Consider the following 23,247-nt stretch of genomic DNA (forward strand, 5'->3'; position numbering starts at 1 on the left):
GGAGCCGGTGGCAGGAGGGAGGCGAGGGTGGGGTAAGAGCAAGCCAGGTATAAGGGGCGGCAGGCACCGGCCTCCTCCTCACCCCAGGAACATGAAGCTTCTCTTCAGTCTCCTGCTGATCATGATCTTGAGCCTGGGCCCGGGTGAGTGTGGGATTTGGCCCCCTCCCCGTTGCTCCTGTCTACCCCCGTCCTTAGAGCGCAGGTCACCACTGTCCCTCGGGGGCAGCCCTTTCCTGCCCCTTCCCCCATTCCCTTCCCATCCACCAGCCTGCTTGGGGAGTTCAGAGCTTTCCTCCTAACCCACCCTCCCCCGACTCTGAACCCCTGAGCCCCCCTTAAGGCATCATGCAGACCCCCACTACTCAGGATCCAGCTTGAAATGCCTCTCCTTCTGCCCTCTCGCCATCTCCTGGAGCCCCTGTCCTGATACTCCCCCCCTGCAGCCCCTGTCCTGATACCCCCCCCACTTCCCTTTCCTGGTCCTTTCAGTCCCGCCCCCATCCTCAGCAGACTCTGAGCAGACCTCCAGCCCCCAGGCCAGCCCCCTTGCCCTGGGCTCACGGGCGTTAGTCCCCGTGCCTGCCCGAGGGCTCCTCACAGCGCCCCAAACGCCGCCGCCCGGGCCTGGCACCCATCTTCCAGCAGAGCTCTAGCCCGTCCCCACCCCCGGTTGTAGCTGTGCCATCACCAGCCGCTCCTCCTCCACACTCAGGCCTCCCGGGCAGAGCCTCTGCCTCCTGCCCGCGGATGGCAGCCTGGGGTGGCAGAGCCCACCAAGAGGGGAGTCCCCAGCCCTGGGCCACGCATGTCCTTCCCCAGAGGCGTCCCTCCCAACCTGGCCTGCCAGGGACCCTCTGCTCCGCAAGAGGCGGGACCTCTTTCCAGGGTCCTGGACCCCTGGGGGCCCTCTGTCCTCTGAGGGTCCGGACCGCTGTCCAGGGTCCTGGACCCCCGGGGGCCCTCTGTCCTCTGAGGGTCCGGACCGCTGTCCAGGGTCCTGGACCCCCGGGGGCCCTCTGTCCTCTGAGGGTCCGGACCGCTGTCCAGGGTCCTGGACCCCCGGGGGCCCTCTGTCCTCTGAGGGTCCGGACCGCTGTCCAGGGTCCTGGATCCCCGAGGGCCCTCTGCTCCGCAAGAAGCGGGACCGCTGTCCAGGGTCCTGGACCCCCGGGGTGCCCGGACCACTGACCAGGGTCATCAGGAAGACCATCTCCACCTTGAAGGCCAAGACCCCCTGGAGCCCAGGGCCTGGGCTCAGACGGGGCAGCCTGCGCCACTGTCAGGACAGGGGCTGTAGAGGGAGCAGCCGGCAGTCCCGTGCCACCGGCGGCGTCTCGGGCCCCAGAGCTGCCCTCCTGCCCTCTCCGCCAGCGCCGGCCCACCCCAGGCCCCACTGGCCCCGAGACCTTCCTGCCCCCTCCGTGGAAACCCCGTTGTCCCGAGGGCCAAGCCTAGGCCTGCTCCAGACTTCAAGGTCGCCGGGGCCCCACGAGCCTCTCGGAGCGCCTGCGCTCCGGCCATTGCTGCCACCATGGGGCTGGTGGCTGGCGGGAGGGGCCAGGGGCAGCCCGTCCCGGCTTCAGACGGAGCCCACCCTACGAAAACAGAGGGAGGCAACCCGCCCGTGCCCGCCCGCGGCAGCATGGGCAGGACTCGCCGGTGGCCGTCCCCACCCCTCGGTCCCGCCCCTCCCGGCCATCGCGGCCCTGTCCCTGCGGTCCCCACCCGGCCCCCAGCAGCCAGGCTCCCGTGAGGAGCTAAACAGCCTTGTCTCGGAAAGGCGGAAAGAGAGAAGCTCGCTCTCCCTCCCGCCCCACCCCCGGGCTCCTCAGGCCCGAGCCTCACTGGGTGCAGGGGAGGGCGGGGGGGGGGTTAATGGGTGCACATGGTGGATGACCCCACTCCCACCCAACACCCTCCTCTCCGGTGGGCAGGGCTGGGACCCTGCCGCCCCAGGTGGGCGCCGCAAAGGGGGCACCGGGCACCACCCGGGAGGCCTTCCTGAGCCAGGGTGGAGGGGGGCCCCGGGGAAGATGTGACCATGGAAGGCAGTGGAGACAGGAGACGCTGTCCCTCTCGGAGTCCCGGCCACCTGTCCCTCCGCCTGCCCCCACCTGCGCCCTTCCGTATGCAGGGAGGACGCATCCATCCCTTCAAGCCACCCCTGGACTTGGGACGGCCGCTGGGCCTCTTTGTTGGGGGGAGGGGGCTTTGTCTTCTTATGGCAGGGGGTGGGGTCTCCGCTGCTCTGCAGGGCTGTGGGCCGTCCAGGAGTGGTGGGGGCCTGGGGGCAGGTCAGTCTTCCTGTCTGTCACCTGCTTCAAGGGCACGGGCCGAGGTCGGGCCCCCGGCCAGGACTGAGCCCCAGAGCTCTGCATGCTGAGGGCGGTGGAGGCTCTGGTGGGAGCTGAGCCTCAGGAGGAGGGAGGGCACCGGGCGGTGCAGGGGGCAGGGGGGGCTGCCAGCCGGGCCCCTGCCAAGCCTCCCCGCTCAGCTTCCTGGGCACGGCGCGTGCTCCCCGAGGCCTGCGTGTGCATGCACGTGTGTGCAGGGCGCCTGGTAAGGACCTGTCCCTCCGCAGGCCAGCGGGGGCCGGGCAGGGCCCCGGGGTGGGGACACTCCTTTATGTGTGACCCAAAGAGAAGAGGAGGGAAGGCAGGACCAGAGGGAACTGAGGCTGAGAAGCAGAGATGGAGAGGACTGGCAGGAGCGGGTGGAGGCGGAGGACGCTGGGCAGGGAGCACGGGGCCAGTGTGGAGCCCCCGTCTTCCTCCGGTTGCTTCCCCACCAAGGAAGGCTCCGGAATGGAGGTCCTGAGGTCCCCATCAGCCTCCAGGGTCCTGCTCAGGCCCTGGAGGTGTCGGTGGGCATGGCAGGTCCCAGGCCCTGGTATGTCTTCCTCACCGGCCCCCCAAGTCCCCTAGAAGCCCAGGCTCCCTCCCCCCCGGGGGCCCGGGCTGTGCTCCCATGGGTGCTGGCTGGCGCATGGCCACCCGCACCCTACACAACAGCAGGCTGAGCCTCAGCTGAGGCTTGTCCCAGGCGACTCTCCCACCCAAGGCCCGGGGGGCCTGGCACCCCGCGGAGAGGGGCAGGGAGCCGGCCCGAGGACGGCGAGGCTCACCGGCTCCCCGCCCGCCGCCCGCCCGTCCCTCTCCCCGCAGCCGCGGCCCAGGGCCTGCGATGCCACCGCTGCAAGGGCTTCGGAGGGTGCTCCCACGCCTCTAGCTGCCCAAGGGGCTCCACCCACTGCGTCATCATCGCCACCCGTGAGTGGGGCGGGGGCAGGCCGGCCACACCCTCCTGTCCTGGGGGGCACAGCCCTCCTGGTGGCCCCCCTTCCTGGAGGGCCTGGGGTGACCCCAGCGTACTGCAGGTAGACAAAGGGGCTCAGGGAGCACCCTGGTTTTCCTCCTCCTCCCCGCCCCGCCCCAGGGGCTCCCATCAGCTTCAATGACCTGCCCCTGGTGACCAAGATGTGCTACAGCGGCTGCCCCGACGTCCCCAGCCTGAACCTGGGCCCCCACGTGTCCATCGCCTGCTGCCAGTCCAGCCTCTGCAACCACGACTGACACCCTGCCGAGGGCCACGCCCAGCCCTCGGGGGGGGGCCTCCCCCCCCCCGCCTGACCCCCCTCCCCCCAGCCTCTCGCTCTTCCTCAGGAAGCCCCGCGTGCTGGGGTCTTGCCCTAGGTTGACACCCAGGCCCTTCGCCTCTGTGCCCCCAATGCCAACAGACCCCCCCAATAAAAGGAAGTGCTGATGACATGCTGTCCAGGCTGAGCCCCGTGCCGGCTGGGGGTGGGGCAGCGGGTGTGGACAGCGCCTCTCCCTCTCTTTCCGGTCATGACCTCCGTCCCCCCACACCCGCTGACCTCCCCGCTCGGTGAGCCCCTCCCTCCCAGCTCCTGTCAGGGGTAGACGCTGGAAAGCGGGGGGCTGCGGGGGGGCTCGGGGCCCTGAAGTCACGCTGCTTCTAAGCCAGGCAGGTGGGGGATGGGGATGGGGGGTTCAGGGGCCCAGAAGGGTCCGGAAGCCTCGAGGCCCCAGCCCGCACGGCCTGGGAGGGTGGGGTGGGGTGTCCTCCAGAGGAAGAAGGCGGCCCTGCCTCTGGGCCAGGGTGCGCAGAGGGGCCACGGCGGGGCGGCCCCCCTTCCCGAGCAGGTCCTCACCGGCTGCTCCTGGCGAAGCCCGCCGCCTTGGCGTGGGGGGTCCCTGGCGCCCCTTCCTGAGCCCCCCGGCCTGTGGGGTGCTTGCCCACTCCCCGTTCCCAGTCCTCCCTGGAGTCTAGCCCTCCGGCCATGCCCGGCGGGCCCCTCTCCGGAAGGGACTCGGCCCCGGCGGCCCGCGGTGGGAGCCGCCGTCGCCCCGACAGCCGCCGCGCACCCCGGGGCAGACCCGGGACCCGGCCCCCAGCCCCCGTGGACGTTACTCACTTGGCAAACATTTAACCACCAAGCCCAGGGCTGGAGTTTCGACGGCTGGTTTCGGGAACTGGGGCAAGCCACGGGGAAGCGCACGGAGCGCTGCCCCGCCTGGCCGCGTGGAAACCCGCCCGTGCGCGGCCCAGGCCCGGGAGGGGAGGGGCCGCCCACAGCGCCCCACACGGGGCCCCGGCCCCGGCAGCCCTGCCGGGGTGCAGCGTCCCCCGTGGAAAAACGAGAAGATCTGGGTCCCCACTTCTCTAGCTGTGTCAGAAGCCCCCGCCTCACACGCGGGCTTAGGCATAGTGAACTCTGAGTAATCATGGGACCCCGCAGTGGGCACACACACACACACACACACACACACACACACACACCACCACCACCCCGAGAGAAGCGGGAGACACCCGTGGACACTGTCCACACATATTCCCAGTACAGCGCGAGTCACAGGACGAGACAGCGACGCCCAGCAGAGAGACCGGAGCGGCGCCGCGGGGACCACGGTGCCACGGGCCTCGAACGCCCGGCAGGGGAGGGAAGCCAGGCGGCCACGCCCACCGGCCGCTGGCTCTGATGGAGGAAAGAAGGGGGGCACGGCGGCGAGGCCCGGCGCCCACGGCACTCAGCCTCTGGCCTCTGGCCACCGGCACGGGTGGACGCTGCTCTTGTCAGGCTGAGTAGCAAAGAGCGACGGTCCTCGTCGGAGCAGGGTGGCGCACACTCGGGAGCCCAGGGTGAGTCCCCGGGCCCCGGGGGGCCTCGGCGCCGCTGGGCGCGGCTGGGCGGCCGCGCGGCCGAGGCGCCTTTGCGGTCTGCCCGGAGCCAGAGCTGCGGCAGTCCTAACGGAGTGGGAAAGATCAGCTCGACGCGGGAGCCATGGGCGTGTGCACATGGTGTGTGTGTGTGTGTGCCGGGTGTGCAAGGCATGGGGTGTGTGTAGACAAGTGATCTCTGTGGGGCCCGTCCCCCGCACCATCGCCGGCTCCCTGGAGGCAGCCCCGACCCCACCGTGAGCCAGCCCTGGACGCGGTTCTGTGTGATGGCCGCAGGCTCAGAGGGACAGCAGCTGGCAGGACTGAGGAAACTCTTCCTTAACGTATACTCAGTCAAGAAGGACAGGACAGGGCTGGGAATGTGGCCTGGTGGTAGAGGGCTTGACTCGTATGCATGAAGCCCTGGGTTCGATTCCCCAGCACCACATATACAGAAAACAGCCAGAAGTGGCGCTGTGGCTCAAGTGGCAGAGTGCTAGCCTGGAGCAAAAAGAAGCCAGGGACAGTGCTCAGGCCCTGAGTCCAAGCTCCAGGACTGACAAACAAACAAACAAAACCCCAAAGCCTCTCTGAGCAGGGTGCTGGTGGCTCGAGCTTGTAATCCTCACTGTTCAGGAGGTTGAGATCTGAGGATCTAGGTTCAAAGTCAGCCAGCCCAGAAAAGTCAAGCGAGACTCTTATCTCTAATTAGTTACCAAAAAGCTGGAAGCAGAACTGTCGCTCACGTGGTAATGTGCCGGCCTTGAGCAAAACGAACACACACACACAAACAAAAAAGGACAGCGCGGGGTGCAGGGTGCAGGGAGGCTGCGGAGCCCCGTGCCCGGCTCCGGGCACCCCCTTCTGTGACCCCCGTGTGTAGAGGCGTCTGGCCGCTTCCCCCCCTCCCCAAGGCCTGACTGTGGGCGCTTCTGGAGGCTTGCCGAGCGGAGGTGGTGGACCGTGACCAGCGCCCCTCAGGCCCCGTCTCCCCCCGACCCCCAGGCGGCTGGGGTGGGACTGGAGGTCTCTGCCCTCCGATTACGCAGCTGTCTGTCAGGGGGCCGGCCCCACCCAGAAGCTACCGGAGCCCGTCCACCAGCCAGTCACCCGCCTACCACAGACCTCCGCGTGGCTCCAGAGAGCCCACACGTCGGGGACCTGCGCGCCAAGACGCTGGGGTGAAGACCGAGAGTGTGCTTCATCGCCGGGCAGGAGTGGAGGGCAGGCGGCCGCGAAGGGCACGCGAGGGCGGTGTGCACCGGTCTGTGAACACACCGAACACGGTGGAGTCTTACACCTCAAAGGGTCGGGCTGCGCAACGTGGGAAGCGTGCCTCATAGAGCTGCTAAAAAGGGTTACAAGAAATAAACGATACAGGTTTGTGTAAGGCCTCGCACAGGGGCACCCACTTGTAGTTCCAGCCACTGGAAGAGAGCGGGAAGAGCAAGCTTCAGGACCAGCCGGAGCAAAGGGTCAGCCCCCTCCTGGGGCAAGGCCGGGGCAAAAGCCCGGCTCGGGACGCTGGGGCAGCCTCCCGCTGTGGGCAGTGAGCGTGGTGATTGATTCCTTTTGGGTTGGTCGGTCATGGGCCTTGAACTCAGGGCCTGGGCGCTGCCCTCGAGTGCTGCCACTTTGAGCCACAGCTCCAGTTTCGTGGTTTTTGTTGTTGCGGTTGCTGTTTTGTGATTCATTAGAGATCGGAGTCTCACGAGGACGTTTCTGCCCACGCTGGCTTTGAACTGCGATCCTCGGGTCTCCGCCCCCCGAGTGGCTAGGGTAGCAGGTGACAGCCACCTGCGCCCGGTGCCGCTCTGTTCCTTGTACCTTCCCGGATGGTCACAGGAGAAACAGGGTGCGGCGGCCTCCTCCCAGGGCAGCGCCCCGATCTCGTGTGCACCCTCACTTGCCTTCCGGCACGGAAGCGTTGGGGAGCTCCGCCCACCTGCCGTCGCCCAAATGCACGCCCCTCGGGTCCCGCAGGCACGGGCCGGGGGGGCGGGGGGGACTGGGCGCCCGGGCCCAGGAAGGCACCCCTCGTAGACTGGGAGACACGGGCACACGGAACGGCCGTGTCCTACGAGGGGCGGCCCTGGGGGGAGGGGCGGTGAGGCCGGGACAGCCCTTGAGGGGCGGCGGGGGCCCCGGCCCTCGGGAGGCGGCGGGGGGGGGGCACGGCGCCCTCCGCTGTCGGCTGGACTCGGGCGCGCTGCGAGGCCTCCCCGGATGCTCGGGCCACACACGGACCCTGGCGTGGCCAGCACCCGTGCACGCCCACGGAGCGGGTGTGAGAGGACCCAGGGGGGCCCGGGGGTGCGGCGCAGAGGAGGAGGCAAAGGCAGGGCTACGCCGGGCTCCGGAGAAGCCCCCCGCCCCCCAGGGCTGGAGACCGAGGCTCCTCCCAGGTCCCCGGGGAGCAGGGCTCCGCAGACGGGCGCCAGTCACTGCCCGGGAGGCTCGGAAGGGGCCACCTGCGTCTCAGCGTGAGGGCCCAGCAGCCCGAGACGGACCACAGCATTCTCGGGGGCAAAATCGACCGCCCGGATCTGCCACGAAGAGCAACCGGACGCGCACCGCCGGAGAGCAACCGGACGCGCACCGCCGGAGAGCAACCGGACGCGCACCCTGGAGAGCAACCGGACGCGCACCCTGGAGAGCAACCGGACGCGCACCGCCGGAGAGCAACCGGACGCGCACCCTGGAGAGCAACCGGACGCGCACCGCCGGAGAGCAACCGGACGCGCACCCTGGAGAGCAACCGGACGCGCACCCTGGAGAGCAACCGGACGCGCACCCTGGAGAGCAACCGGACGCGCACCCTGGAGAGCAACCGGACGCGCACCCTGGAGAGCAACCGGACGCGCACCCTGGAGAGCAACCGGACGCGCACCGCGCCGGCCGCTGAGCATACGGAGCCCGAAGAAAGCGGAGGAACGGCCAAGAGCGGAGGCTTCCTTCTAAAAAGCCACGGCAGAGACTGCGGGCAGAGAAGGCCCCCCGGCCCGCAGAGGGGCTGATGGGTAAGGGAAGGGGCCGCCTGGAGGGCAGGGAGCGGCCCCGGGGCCCGAGGGAGGTGCGATGCGGGGCTCCTTGTGGGCGGGTGCAGCCCAGCACACCCCTCGATTCTGGCCTGTGGGATCCTGAGCATGAAGCCACAGGGTCAGGAGCGAAGAGAGGGGTTCAGCCGGGCGCCGGAGGCTCACATCGGTAACCCTAGCTATTCAGGAGGCTGGACCCTGCTCACACGCTGACCCCTGACCCTGCTCACACGCTGACCCCTGACCCTGCTCACACGCTGACCCCTGACCCTGCTCACACGCTGACCCCTGACCCTGCTCACACACTCAGCCCTGACCCTGCTCACACGCTGACCCCTGACCCTGCTCACACGCTGACCCCTGACCCTGCTCACACACTCAGCCCTGACCCTGCTCACACACGGAGCCCTGACCCTGCTCACACACTCGGCCCTGACCCTGCTCACACACCCGGCCCTGACCCTGCTCACACACTCGGCCCTGACCCTGCTCACACACAGAGCCCTGACCCTGCTCACACACTCAGCCCTGACCCTGCTCACACACTCGGCCCTGACCCTGCTCACACACTCGGCCCTGACCCTGCTCACACACGGAGCCCTGACCCTGCTCACACACAGAGCCCTGACCCTGCTCACACACTTGGCCCTGACCCTGCTCACACACTCGGCCCTGACCCTGCTCACACACGGAGTCCTGACCCTGCTCACACACAGAGCCCTGACCCTGCTCACACACTTGGCCCTGACCCTGCTCACACACTCGGCCCTGACCCTGCTCACACACTCAGCCCTGACCCTGCTCACACACTCGGCCCTGACCCTGCTCACACACTCGGCCCTGACCCTGCTCACACACGGAGCCCTGACCCTGCTCACACACGGAGCCCTGACCCTGCTCACACACAGAGCCCTGACCCTGCTCACACACTCAGCCCTGACCCTGCTCACACACTCAGCCCTGACCCTGCTCACACACTGACCCCTGACCCTGCTCACACACTCGGCCCTGACCCTGCTCACACATGGTGTGCAGCCTCACGGGTCCCTGGAGGAACTGGAAGGGCAGGGTGTGGTCCTCTGAGCACCCGGGGCTCCAGACGGCCTCTGCCCAGACTCTGGCTGGGTGGCATTCCTCCCCGCCCCGTCAGCAGCCGCTGGGGCGCAGAAGCCTCCCACAGGTGCAGGCTGGGTCTCCCCGGGGGTCACATGGAAAGTTTTGGAGTGGGGTTCTGGGGGCCGGGCGTGCGGGCCTGCTGGAGGCTCAGGAGGGGACCCTGGGCCCGCGGAGCGAGGAAGGGCGGGGCGCCTGGAGGAAGCAGCTCAGCCCCGCGGCCCGGGCGTGTGGGGCGCGTGGGGTGGGGTGATCCAGTTACTCGGTGGCTGCGGCGTGGCGTCTCCCACCGGGCCGGCCGGGCGGCTCTGCGCGGCTGCTCAGCGACCTTGCCGGAATCCAGGAGCTGCGCAGAGCCGGCGACTGCAGCCCAGCGGCGATTAACCAGCGCGCTCCCTGTGGAGCTGCCACCGTCACCCAAGACCCGGCGGGCTGGGCCCGCCTCGCTCCGGGGCAAGGGGGCCCGGGCCCCACGCCGCTGCGGCCCGGGGCTGGGGCGGCCCGGGGCTCGGGGCTACGGCGCCCCCAGATCGCCTGGGACGGACCCAGAGGAGAGCCCGGACCCAAGAGGACCCTGGGGTGGGGGTGGGGCACAGAGTTCCAACACAGGAGGGGGGCTGGAGCCCGGGGGAAGGGTGGGGAGGGGGGCACAGGGCTGGAGCACGGGGGAAGGGTGGGGAGGGGAGCACAGGGCTGGAGCACGGGGGTGAGGCGAGGGGAGCACAGGGCTGGAGCACGGGGGGAGGGGAGCACAGGGCTGGAGCACGGGGGAGGGGAGGGGAGCACAGGGCTGGAGCACGGGGGGAGGGGAGCACAGGGCTGGAGCATGCGGGGGAGGGGAGGGGAGCACAGGGCTGGAGCACGGGGGGAGGGGAGCACAGGGCTGGAGCACGGGGGGAGGGGAGCACAGGGCTGGAGCACGGGGGGAGGGGAGGGGAACACAGGGCTGGAGCATGGGGGAGGGGAGCACTGGGCTGGAGCACGGGGGGAGGGGAGCACAGGGCTGGAGCACGGGGGGAGGGGGAGGGGAGCACAGGGCTGGAGCACGGGGGGAGGGGGAGGGGAGCACAGGGCTGGAGCACGGGGGTGAGGCGAGGGGGAGCACAGGGCTGGAGCACGGGGGGAGGGGAGCACAGGGCTGGAGCACGGGGGAGGGGAGGGGAGCACAGGGCTGGAGCATGGGGGGAGGGGAGCACAGGGCTGGAGCACGGGGGGAGGGGAGCACAGGGCTGGAGCACGGGGGGAGGGGAGCACTGGGCTGAAGCACGGGGGGAGGGGAGCACAGGGCTGAAGCATGGGGGAGGGGAGCACTGGGCTGGAGCACGGGGGGAGGGGAGCACAGGGCTGGAGCATGGGGGGAGGGGAGCACAGGGCTGGAGCATGGGGGGAGGGGAGCACTGGGCTGGAGCACGGGGGGAGGGGAGCACAGGGCTGGAGCATGGGGGGAGGGGAGCACTGGGCTGGAGCACGGGGGGAGGGGAACACAGGGCTGGAGCATGGGGGGAGGGGAGCACTGGGCTGGAGCACCGGGGGGAGGGGAGCACAGGGCTGGAGCATGGGGGGGGGAGGGGGAGCACAGGGCTGGAGCATCGGGGGGAGGGGAGCCACCAGGCTGGAGCACGGGGGGGGCGGGGAGGGGAACACAGGGCTGGAGCACGGGGGGGAGGGGAGCACAGGGCTGGAGCATGGGGGGGAGGGGAGCACAGGGCTGGAGCACGGGGGGAGGGGAGCACAGGGCTGAAGCGGGGTGGGGGGGGAGAGGGGAGTGGAACTCAGGGTAGAAGGGGGGACCCGCAGCGGGACACGGGGCTGAGCGCGGGCCGAGGCTGACATCTTTCCCCCTGTTGTCCCACTCCAGTCCCGGGCTGCAGTCCCGGCTGCCCTCCCCCCCCCCCCGCCATGATGGGGTGTGCGGAGCCGGCCCTGTCCAGGCCCTCGAGCGGCCAGGCCCCGGGGGTTCTGTGTCTGGCAGCGCCATGGCGATGCAGACCCGGCCCTCCCGTCTGAGGCTGGCCAGGGCCCTCCCTCGACTTCCTCCGCGGCCCAGGGCTGCCTGCCCGTCACCCCCCTCCGGCCCCTGCAGCCCGCCCCCGAGGTCAGCCTGCAGCCCCGAGAGGGAGCGGGTGCGAGGTCCCGGCGAGCAGAGGTCCCCAGCCATCCCGGCAGGGGGGGGGCTCCGGCGGGAAGCCGCAGGGGAGGTGGGGAGAGGTTGGGGCGGGGGGGGGGGGGGGAGAGGTCCGGGCTGAGGCGGGGGTGGGGGGGCGACGCCTCCGCCCCCTGAAACCCGACCTCACTAATTCCGCTCAGCCGACCGGTCCTGCCCACCGCAGGGCATCCACGCCAGGACCGCAGCCATGCGGGCGCCGGGCTGGCCCTGCTGGTGCTGGCGCTGGCCGCCGGCAGGGAGCTCGGTGAGGGGGAGAAGGAACCGGGGGCCCCGGGGAGAGGGGGGCCGTGGGGCCTGGGCCCCCCGGGACGCTGCCCACTGCTCTACCCTCTCGCTGAGGCGGGGGGCCCCCGCCGGGGGGTGGGGGGAGGCTGGCGGAGGGGGGGGGGGCAGAGTCCCCAAGAGGGGCAGAAGCCACCGGAGCCGGGAGAGGCGGGCGGGAGGCCAGTGGGCGCGGCCGGGGAGCCCGGGGTCCGTGCCCCGGCCCTGGGTGCCGGCGGGGGGGCACAGGACGTGGGCCTTGAGCTGGGGGAGGCAGGGGAGGCCGAGGAAGGCGCAGGGTGGGGGCTGGGAAGGCAATGGGCAGGGGGAAGCGGGAGGGAGACCCGCGCACGCGTGACCCCCCCCCCGCGGAGAGCACAGCGGGGGTCCGCGTGTCCTGTGTGCTCTGCAGCAGGTGCGGGCCTCAGCCAGGTCACTCTCCGTTTTCTGGAGGGAGAAACTGAGGCTGGCCAAGGACAGAGGCCCCTGCCTGGGGTCCGCTAGAGTCAGCCCGGGGCCCGGGGGCAGGTGCCGGGCTGCGCCCTCCCCCAGCTCCCAGGCCCCTGGCTCCCTCCCAGGAGCCCCGCAGAGGGAGGGGAGGGGGCTCCAACACGCGGGTCTCAGTCTCCCTGGGCCCCCGGGCTGACCCCGTCCCCCCAAGGGTAGAGTCTGCCTTTGGGACCTGAGTCCTCCGTCACCCCCAGCCACCCCGGCGTCCTCCCTGCACCCTGGCGGGGGGGGGGTGGGGGTGGGGGGGGTCGCCGGGTGTCCCGGGGGCTGGCGGGGCGGGGCCCGCCCCCCTGACCCCGGCCTCCGCCCTCCCAGCGGGGGCCCTGCGGTGCTTCACCTGCGAGGAGCCCACGGCCGCGCCCAGCTGCACCGCCGTCACCCACTGCCCCCGCCAACCACACCATGTGCAAGACCACGCTGTACTCGCGCGAGATCGGTCAGTGGGGGGGCGGAGCTGGGGCCCCCCTCCTCCCACCCACCCCGGCCCCCTCCTCCCCTGGCTCCTCCTGCCCTCCCTGTCGCAGTGCCGTGGGGGGGAGGGGGGCAGCCTGGGGCACCTCACCGTCTCCCACCTTTCCATTCGCCCCACGGGCCGAGGAATCCCCGTGGAAGGTGCCAGGGGACCCAGGGGGGGCCGGGCGGCTCGTGGGGGGCGGCGTGGAGGACGCGTCTGGCCCCCGCAGTGTTTCCCTTCCTGGGAGACTCCACGGTGACCAAGGCCTGCGCCAGCGCCTGCGAGCCCTCGGACGCGGACGGCATCGGCCAGACGCGGCCCGTGTCCTGCTGCAACGCCGACCTCTGCAACCGGGACGGGGCGCCCGCCCCCCGCCCGGCCCTGGCCCTGGCGCTGGCCCCGCTGCTGCGCCTGGCGCTCTAGAGAGCGGCGGGCCCCGGACCCCCACCGCCCCCACCAGACCCGCCCACCCCACTCCCCTCCCCCCACCAGACCCCCTCCCCCCCACTCAGCCCCGCCCCCTCCCCTCCCACCAGACCCCCCCACCCCACTCCCCTCCCCCCACCAGACCCCTCCCCCCACTCAGCCCCGCCCACTCCCCCCACTAGACGCCCCTCCCCCCGACTCAGCCCGCCCACTGCCCCCACCAGACCCCGCCCACCCCACTCCCCTCCCGCCACCAGACCCTCCCCCCGACTCAGCCCCGCCCACTCCCCCCACCAGACCCCTCCCCCGACTCAGCCCCGACCCCTCCCACCAGACCCACCCACCCCACTCCCCTCCCCCACCAGACCCCTCCCCGACTCAGCCCCGCCCACTCCCCCCACCAGACCCCTCCCCCGACTCAGCCACGCCCACTACCCCCACCAGACCTCCCCACCCCCTGACTCAGCCCCGCCCACTCCCCCACCAGACCTCCCACCCCCGACTCAGCCCCGCCCACTCCCCCTCCCACCAGACCCCACCCCCTGACTCAGCCCCGCCCATTCCCCCTCCCACCAGAACCCTCCCCCGACTCAGCCCCGCCCACTCCCCCGCACCAGACCCCCCACCCCCAACTCAGCCCCGCCCACTCCCCCCACCAGACCCCCCACCCCCACTGGCTCAGCCCCGCCCACTCCCCCCACCAGACCCCTCCCCCGACTCAGCCCCGCCCACTCCCCCCCACCAGACCCCCCCACCCCCACTGGCTCAGCCCCGCCCACTCCCCCGCACCCACCCCACCCACTCCCCTGCCCCCACCCCTCCCCCAGCCCACCTCTCCCCTGCCCAGCCCCCCACCCCACTGTTCCAACCTCCCCCTGCCTCCCCACTCATGCCTAGCTGCCTTGAAGAAGTGTAGTACCCACCTGCACCCCGTCTCCTGAGTCTCCTTTCTAGGCGCCGCGCTGTCCCCCCAGCCAGGAGAGGGGCTGCCCACTGGGCTCAGAGCCTGCGTGCGGCTCTCCCTGTGCGGCTCTCGTCTCCTGGGGTGGGTTGAAGCCCCAGCCCGCAGGCAAGGACAGGCAGGCCTGGACGCCCCCCTCCCCCAGGATGGACGCCCCCCCCCAGGATGGACGCCCCCCTCCCCCAGGATGGACGCCCCCCTCCCCCAGGATGGACGCCCCCCTCCCCCAGGATGGACGCCCCCCCTCCCCCAGGATGGACGCCCCCTCCCCAGGATGGACGCCCCCCTTCCCCAGGATGGACGCCCCCCTCCCACCGGGCCTGGACGCCCCCCTCCCCCAGGATGGACGCCCCCCTCCCCCAGGATGGACGCCCCCCCTTCCCCAGGATGGACGCCCCCCTCCCACCGGGCCTGGACGCCCCCTCCCCCAGGATGGACGCCCCCCTTCCCAGGATGGACGCGCCCTCCCACCGGGCCTGGACGCCTCCCTCCCCAGGATGGACGCCCCCCTCCCCCAGGATGGACGCCCCCCTCCCCCAGGATGGACGCCCCCTCCCCCAGGATGGACGCCCCCTCCCCCAGGATGGACGCCCCCCTCCCCCAGGATGGACGCCCCCCTTCCCCAGGATGGACGCCCCCCTCCCCCAGGATGGACGCCCCCCTCCCCAGGATGGACGCCCCCCTCCCACTGGGCCTGGACGCCTCCTCCCCCAGGACGCCCCCCTCCCCCCCAGCAGGCGGGTCACTGCCAGCAGCCCTTGGGGTCTTCGGGCCGCGACCAAGCTGGGCAGCGGCTGGAGCAGAGGTGGAGGAGGTGGTGTGGCCGCCCTCGCACCTGCCTCTCCCGTGACCTCGGGGCCCCCCGGCCCCCCGCCCTCCCTGCTGCGGATCCCCGCCCGCGTCCCTGAGCTCATGCATCTCGGGCGCGCCCCACCCGGTGAGGGTCTGGGGGCCCAGCGCCGCAGGGGCCACCGTGCGCCCGCAGAGGACGGGCTCCAGGAAGCCTCTGGTCTCGGGGACTCCGGAGCTCCCTGTTTCCTGCCCCTCGGGGACAAGACCATCTCCCGGGGGCCCAGGGCGCCCCACCACCAGCTCTCACCCCGACCTCCCTCCGGGAGGAGAGCAGCCAGCAAAGGGGCGACTGGTCGCTGGGAGGGGCGGGGGCCTCGCTCCCGGCTGCGGGGCTGAGCTTCGGCTTTGTGGAGGGGAGACAGGGCCCCGCACCGCCCTCTGTCTCTTCCTGTGCCACCTGCACACCCTATAGACGTGCGTGCACCCCGAGACCCCCGAGACTGGAGTCAAGGCCCATCGGTGACCAGAGGTTAGGGCTGAGTCTGTAGGGAGGGAACGAGGCTTGGTTTGCAGCCGAGGATCAGGTCAAAGGTCACAGGGGCGGGGGGGGCACAGAGTGGTCGAGATAGAGAGCCTGTGAAGCCTCAGCACCTGACCTTTGACCTCCACCTCACTGGCTGCGAGCCCGACTTTGGGGGACCCGGGATTGCCGTGGCAAACCTCCCCCAGGGGTGCAGCCCGCCCAGGCTCCCACGCGTGTGGTGGCCGGAGCAGTGTCACAGCGGGAGGTGTGCGGGGACTCAGTGGGGAAGAGGAGCCCCCCCCAGCGCGCAAGCGTCGATCCTGGCAGGAGCCGCCCCCCCCCCCCCGGAAGGGCGTCGCTGCGTTCAGGTCGATGGACGCCCCTCCCTCCCCGCCGGCGCTTCTGCGCCTCCCGCCTTGCCCACCCTGGCCCGGGGAGGGACACGCGTGGCCTCCTTCACCCCGCGGGCTGAGCACCCCGGGCAAGGCTGTCTGCGTCTCAGCGGCAGCGGGGGAGCCCGCAGGGGCCCAGCCACCAGCGGGGGGGGGGGGGGGGGCTGCAGCCCAGAGCAGGGGCGGGGTGGCCATGCTGACAAGGACCGCGTTAGCACCTCGGCAACGGCGGCGGTGCGGCGGACGCTTCCTCCCCTTCTCCTGCCCGTGGTGTGCAAGGCCCAGCCCGGCCGTTTCCTCGGGGGGCTCCGCAGCCACCTCCCACCCTCTGCTTCCTCCCGGACCCCTGTCTGCCCCCTGCCCAGGCTGCCCAGGGTCATGAGGTGGAGCCGGCTCTGCAGCCCGGATGAGGGCCCAGATCCACGCCGAGGGCTCCGGAAGGCCCGGGGCAGATCTGTCCTAGAGGCACGGGGGCGCTCCTGAGACTGCACCCCAGCTCCAGGGGGTCCCAACCTGGGCCACTCAGCTCCACCCCAGTTCCGAGGGCATCTGTGTCCCGGAGAGCCGGCACAGCCACAGATAGCACTCGCCTAGGCCGCCTCAGAAAAACCCTGAATCCCTTGTCTTCACCTACTCACCCTCCCACGGATCTACCCATCCATCCCTCCATCCTATCCTGAACCTACCCCCCCACCACAAAACCACTCACCCCTTCATCCATCCGTCCGCATCCTTCACTACCACCCACCTGCCTGTGCCCATCCATCCAACCATCCATCCATCCATCCATCCATCCACCCAACCCATCCACCCATCCATCCATCCATCCACCACACCGTCCACCCACCCACATCCATCCATCCATCCACCCATCCATCCATCCATCCATCTATCCACCACACCATCCACCCACCCACATCCATCCATCCATCCACCCATCCATCCATCCATCCACCCACACCCATCCACCCACCACATCCATCCATCCACCCACCCCCATCCATCCATCCATCCACCCATCCACCCATCCATCCATCCATCCACCACACCGTCCACCCACCCCCAACCATCCATCCATCCACCCATCCATCCATCCATCCACCCCACCCATCCACCCACCCCCATCCATCCATCCATCCACCCATCCATCCATCCATCCACCCCACCCATCCACCCACCCACATCCATCCATCCACCCACCCCCATCCATCCATCCATCCACCCATCCACCCATCCATCCATCCATCCACCACACCATCCACCCACCCACATCCATCCATCCATCCATCCACCCACACATCCATCATCCATCCACCACACCCATCCATCCATCCATCCACCACCCACATCCATCCATCCATCCACCACACCATCCACCCACCCACATCCATCCATCCATCCACCCACCCACATCCATCCATCCATCCACCACACCGTCCACCCAACCACATCCATCCATCCATCCACCCATCCACCCATCATCCATCATCCACCACACCGTCCACCCACCCACATCCATCCATCCATCCACCCATCCATCCATCCATCCACCACACCGTCCACCCACCCACATCCATCCATCCATCCATCCACCCACCCCCATCCACCCATCCATCCATCCATCCACCACACCGTCCACCCACCCACATCCATCCATCCATCCACCCATCCATCCATCCATCCATCTATCCACCACACCATCCACCCACCCACATCCATCCATCCATCCATCCATCCACCCACACATCCATCCATCCATCCACCACACCCATCCATCCATCCATCCACCCACCCACATCCATCCATCCATCCATCCACCACACACCATCCACCCACCCCACATCCATCCATCCATCCATCCACCACATCCATCCATCCATCCACCACACCATCCATCATCCATCATCCATCCACCACACCCATCCATCCATCCAACCATCCATCATCCATCCATCCATCCACCACACCCATCCATCCATCCAACCATCCATCATCCATCCATCCATCCACCTACACCCATCCACCCATCCACCCATCATCCACCACACCCATCCACCCACCCACATACATCCATCCATCCACCATCCATCATCCATCTACCATACCCATCCAGCCATCTACCACATCCATCCATCCATCCATCTCCACCACCCATCTATCCACCCATGTTGGGGATTCAGCTTGGCATTGAGGGGGAGAGGGCCTTTCCTCCCGCCTGGGGCAGTGTGAAAGCTAGCCACTCCCATCTTCTGGGTTTTGCCAGAAGAGAAGCAAACAAGCCCTACCTTCTGTCCCGGCCACGTGTGTAATGGCACCGGAGACCCCAGAGACCCGGTCCTTGGGGGGCTGTGGTCTCCGCCCATAGAGGAAGCTCCGTGACATCACCGTGACGGACAGTTTCACTAGCCAATCGTTAATACCCAGTTAGTCCCTCCTCTTCCTGCCGCCATTACTGTTATATAAACCCCTCCCTTGAATAAAATCCTTTGAGGCTGGTAGTCCACTGGACCAGCTCCTCGAGATCTTCGTGTCTGGCATCTGCTCTGAAACGTGAGAGGGATTGGGACTGGGGATTTTGGCAGCCCTACGTTAGCTCATCTTAGCCCGATAGGGACACGCTCCGCCTCTCCTGCTGCAGGAGAAGCAGAGCCGACTGCCCCTCACAATTTGGGGCTTGGTGTCTCCCCAGGGAAAAGCGGGGACGTGGAGATCGAGCCCGACACACCCACATCCATCCATCCAAACCATCCATCATCCATCCATCCATCACACCCACCCATCCACCCACCCACTCAGACCCACCCATCCATCCACCCACCCACCCAACCACCCATCTATCCATCCACCCACCCATCATCACCACACCCATCCATCCAACCATCCATCATCCATCCATCCATCCACACCCACCCATCCACCCACCCACATCCATCCATCCATCCACCCACCCATCCATCCATCCATCCACCCATCCATCCATCCATCCATCCACACCAATCCATCCACCCACCCATCCATCCACCACACCCATCCAACCATCCATCCATCCATCCACCCATCCATCCAACCATCCATCACACCAATCCATCCACCCACCCATCCATCCACCACACCATCCAACCACCCATCTATCCATCCACCCATCCATCCAACCATCCATCCACACCAATCCATCCACCCACCCATCCATCCACCACACCATCCAACCACCCATCTATCCATCATCCACCCATCCATCCATCCACCACACCCATCCATCCACCCACCCACCCACACCCATCCATCCATCCACCACACCCATCCATCCACCCACCCACCCACACCCATCCATCCATCCACCACACCATCCAACCACCCATCTATCCATCCATCCACCCATCCATCCATCCATCCACCATCCATCCATCCATCCATCCACACCAATCCATCCACCCACCCACCCACACCCATCCATCCATCCAACCATCCATCATAAATCCATCCATCCACACCAATCCATCCACCCACCCATTCACACTCATCCATCCATAAACCACCACCCACATCCACCCATCCATCCAACCATCCATCATCCATCCATCCACACCCACTCATCCATCCACCCATCCATCCATCCACCATCCACCCACCCATCCATCCATCCATCCATCCACACCCACTCATCCATCCACCATCCATCCATCCATCCATCCACATCCATGCATCCATCTATCCACCCATCCAACCATCCATCCATCCACACCCAATCATCCATCATCCATCTAAACCCACATCCATCCATCCATCATTTCATCCATCACCCTCTTTATCCATCCTTTTCTACATCCATCCTCCACTGTCCATCCATCTGTTCATTTCATTACCCAACCATCTGCTCCACCCACCCTCTATCCACCCATCCATCTACTCACCCATCCATCATCCATACATCCCTTCTGCTCCGTCCATTCAGCCACCCACCTTGGCCCTCCAACAAATGCTGCTCCGCAGTGCAGTCGTTGGAGCCTGTGCCAGATTCAACACCCCCACCCCCACCCAGTCCTGCTCTCCAGCCACCCGAGGGTTAGGAACCACCACCATCTGGTTTATAAAGGTTACATCGAGGGAGAAATGACATGCCTCGGCCACACCACCGCCGCCCCTGGCAGGGCAGCGTGCCGCACGGCTGCGTCCCAGGCCCTGGGGTGCAGCAGCCTCTCCCTGACACACGCTAGTCCCACGGGGTGCAGACCGGGTCTTCCGGTTCTACACGGGAGGCCCGTGGGGGAGGCGTGGGCTCTCAAAGGGGCTGCTGAACTAGGACAGGAACCCGCCCTTCCCGCTGCAGCACTCCTCCCCCTGCTGGCGTGTGCTGGGCTCGGCCCCCGCGGGGCCTGCCCGCAGGAAGGCGGCGTGGGACCGCGCCCAGCCGCCACCACCCGGCCCAGCGTGGCCCTGCCATCTTGACCTTTGAGGTCTCCCCTCCTTGTCCAAGCCGGGCGAGAGGCCATCTGCCACCGCCGCACGCCCACCCCACCGCGACGGGGAGCGCACGGGCCGGGCTCGCAGCCTGCTCCCGGGCAGAGGTCCCTCTGCCCATCTCTGAGAGGAACACAGTAAGGCCAGAGCGGGCGGCCCTGGAGCAGGCTGGCCTGGTTCCCACAGGAGGGCAGGGAGCGCCGGGCCTGGGTTCCGCCAGCCAAGCTCCAGAGCCCGTCATGCCCGGCCCCTTCTCTCAACCCCAGGGCAAGGCCGATGGGCCCACGTGCGGCCTCGGTGTTTGGTTAGCAGTAACCACGGTCTCTCCCTCGGCAAGCCGCGCCCTCCCTTTGTTTTCTTACAGTCCTGTACGACTGGCTTCAGCCCGGGGTCAGCTCGCTCTGTCCTAGCACCTGCACACAGGAAGCCAAAGGGGGGACGGGCAAGGGGCCACCTCGAGGCCACACAGGGGAAAAGCCGCCACGCGCAGAGAACTCGTGCCTCCTAGGTACCCGCCAGGGCTCTCTCCTTCCTACCTCAAGATCAGAGTGCGCCCACCTCGGCTAGCAGGCCCACCCACCAGCCCTCACCCCGCCACCCCAAGCCTGTCCATTGCTCTGCCCCATTCTCCAGCTAACTCCTACTCCCCCATGCTTCCATCTGCCTCTCCATCCCATCTTTCTGCCCTCCACCCACCTACCAATCCATCCACTCACCTGTTCATCCTGCATCTATCCACCCACCCACCCACCCACCCATCACCCACCCACCCACCCATCCATCCACCCATCCATCCAACCATCCATACACCCATCCACCCACCCATCCATCCATCCACCCATCCATCCACCCACCCATCCATCATCCATCCACTCACCCATCCATCCATCCATCCATCATCCACCCATCCACCACCCACCCATCCATCCACCCATCCATCCACCCATCCACCCACCCATCCATCCATCCATTATCCACCCATCCACCCCACCCACCATCCATCCACCCACACACGCACCCATTCATCCACCCATCCATTCATCCACCTACCCATCCATTCCTGCATCCTCTTATCCATTATCCATCCATCCACCACCCACCCATCCACCCACCCACCCACCCATCCATCCACCCATCCACCCATCCATCTTCCCTCAATTCATTCATCCATCTACCACTCATAAACTACTTTTTATGGAAATCATAAACAAAAACCCAGAGCCTAGTAGTGATCAGGCTGCAGAGGAGAAACACCTGATGATACGGGGTGGATTTGAGGAATGGGATGGAGAGCAGGCGGTGTGCCACACGGTGAGGGATGGAGAGCAGACTAGCGTGTGCAGAGGGTCCCGCCCCCGACGGGAGGTGAGTGACAGGCTGCCGTCCACCCACGGAGCCGAGCCGCCCTATTGAGTCACGGCAGTCCGGATGTGGCCCAGAGGCGGAGCTGGCGGGGCCAGCCGGTATAAATGCTCCCCATGGGGCGGCCAGCTCCGCAGCGCCGGGAATGGGCTCCCACTGGGCCACCTCACTGCTGCTCCTGGCGGCCTGGAGCACGGGCTGTGGTGAGTGTTGGGCGGGAGCACAGCGGTGGAGGAGGCGGCCGGGGCCTGGCTGCCCTTCTTAGGGGGGAGCGGTGGGGCTCTGGGCCCTTGTGGCTGGGAGCTCCCAGGACTCTCCGGGCTCCTGCGGCCCGCTTTCCTGGGTGCTGGGGTCAAGTCTCACCCACGGAAGGGACCGTCAGCGGCTGGGCCTTGAAGGACCTCAGCAGGTCTCCTCCAGCCCCTTCCTCCTGGCTCCAGGACAGGGTCGCCAGGTGACCGGGTGTTGAGGCTCTGCCCCCACCCCTTGTCCAGGTGAGGCCTTCAGGTGCTACGCCTGTTCAAGCCCACGCCCATCCACTCGTGCAAGAACATCACCCAGTGCAAGCAGGAGGACACAGCCTGCAAGACCACACTGGAGACCGTGGAGTCGGGTGAGCGGCCGGGCAGGGGATGGGCAGGGGCTGGGCAGGGGCCGGGCAGGGGCTCACAGGGGCTGGGCAGGGGCCGGGGCAGGGGCTGGGCAGGGGCTGGGCAGGACGGGGCAGGGGCCGGGCAGGGGCTCACAGGGGTTGGGCAGGGGCCGGGCAGGGGCTGGGCAGGGGCCGGGCAGGGGCTGGGCAGGGGCTCACAGGGGCTGGGCAGGGGCCGGGCAGGGGCTGGCAAGGAGGCCTCCTTCGGCCCACACCGCTCCGTCAGCCTGGGAGGCAGAGCGGCGCAGAGAGGGCGGGAGAGGTGCGCCCAGGAGTGGACGCAGCAGAGGGGTGGGTGGAGGCCAAGCCCGGGTGGGCTCCCCCTGGGCGCTGCGGGTGAGGGTGACGCACAGGGCGGGCCGGGGCCCCAGCTCAGGGGGCGCTGCAGGGGCTCGTGGGGCGGGCAGGGCTGGGCGGGCACGGCGATTCCCGGGGCCTGGGCTGGGCTGGGGCGGGGCCCCGGGCCGGCAGCTGACGCGCGCCGCCCTCCCGCCCTGCAGAGTACCCCTTCAACGGGAGCCCCATGGTGACGCGCTCCTGCTCCAGCTCCTGCCTGGCCACGGACCCCGACAGCATCGGGGCCGCACACCCGTCTTCTGCTGCTTCCGCAACCTCTGCAACGGGGCGGAGGACCTCGCATGGGGACGGTGACCCGGCCGGACGCCGGGGCGCGGGCCCCGCTGGGAGCCTGGCTCCCGGGCCCGCCTCCTCGCCCGACACGCGAAAAATAAATAAGACGGCGCAGTCCTGCCTGAGTTCCGCGCGGTCTGGCTCCGGCCCCGCTTCTCACCCACAGCCGCCCGGGCCCCAGAGAAGCTCCCGCTGGGCCCGTCGGGCCCCCCGGCCCCACCCGCCAGGGAGGAGGAGAAGCCTGGAGCTGGAGTCTGATCCCTCCCGGCGCGGGCGGGGTGGAGGGTCAGTGCCAGCGGCTCCCGCCTGCCACCCCAGCCACTCAGGA

General features: G+C 68.6%; 1 protein-coding gene and 1 pseudogene across 2 annotated transcripts; both read left to right on the forward strand.

Annotated features, from left to right (window-relative positions):
* Window positions 1–23,243, forward strand: Slurp2 (secreted LY6/PLAUR domain containing 2). Of its 2 annotated transcripts, XM_048359055.1 has the most exons (5): window positions 1–143; window positions 3,167–3,271; window positions 3,438–3,592; window positions 6,015–6,041; window positions 23,233–23,243. In XM_048359055.1, exons 1-3 carry the CDS (start codon window positions 92–94, stop codon window positions 3,572–3,574), a joined length of 294 nt encoding a protein of 97 aa, XP_048215012.1. In that variant the 5' UTR covers window positions 1–91; the 3' UTR covers window positions 3,575–3,592; window positions 6,015–6,041; window positions 23,233–23,243. The 2 variants fall into 2 exon arrangements, with proteins under 2 accessions (XP_048215012.1, XP_048215010.1); XM_048359053.1 differs by lacking the exons at window positions 6,015–6,041; window positions 23,233–23,243 and having other exon boundaries at window positions 3,438–3,760.
* LOC125361024 lies at window positions 21,783–22,940 on the forward strand (annotated as a pseudogene).
* Window positions 23,244–23,247: the final 4 nt, after the last annotated feature.

Source organism: Perognathus longimembris, chromosome 12 (assembly GCF_023159225.1).
Source record: "Perognathus longimembris pacificus isolate PPM17 chromosome 12, ASM2315922v1, whole genome shotgun sequence".
NCBI classification, from domain to species: Eukaryota; Metazoa; Chordata; class Mammalia; order Rodentia; family Heteromyidae; genus Perognathus; species Perognathus longimembris.

Excerpts from the sequence above, each read along its gene's own strand:
- Slurp2 (XM_048359055.1), top strand. The coding sequence starts at position 92 with ATGAAGCTTCTCTTCAGTCTCCTGCTGATCATGATCTTGAGCCTGGGC. Across the intron at positions 144-3,166 it reads GATCTTGAGCCTGGGCCCGG|CCGCGGCCCAGGGCCTGCGA; the intron begins GTGAGTGTGGGA and ends CTCTCCCCGCAG. Across the intron at positions 3,272-3,437 it reads CTGCGTCATCATCGCCACCC|GGGCTCCCATCAGCTTCAAT; the intron begins GTGAGTGGGGCG and ends GCCCCGCCCCAG.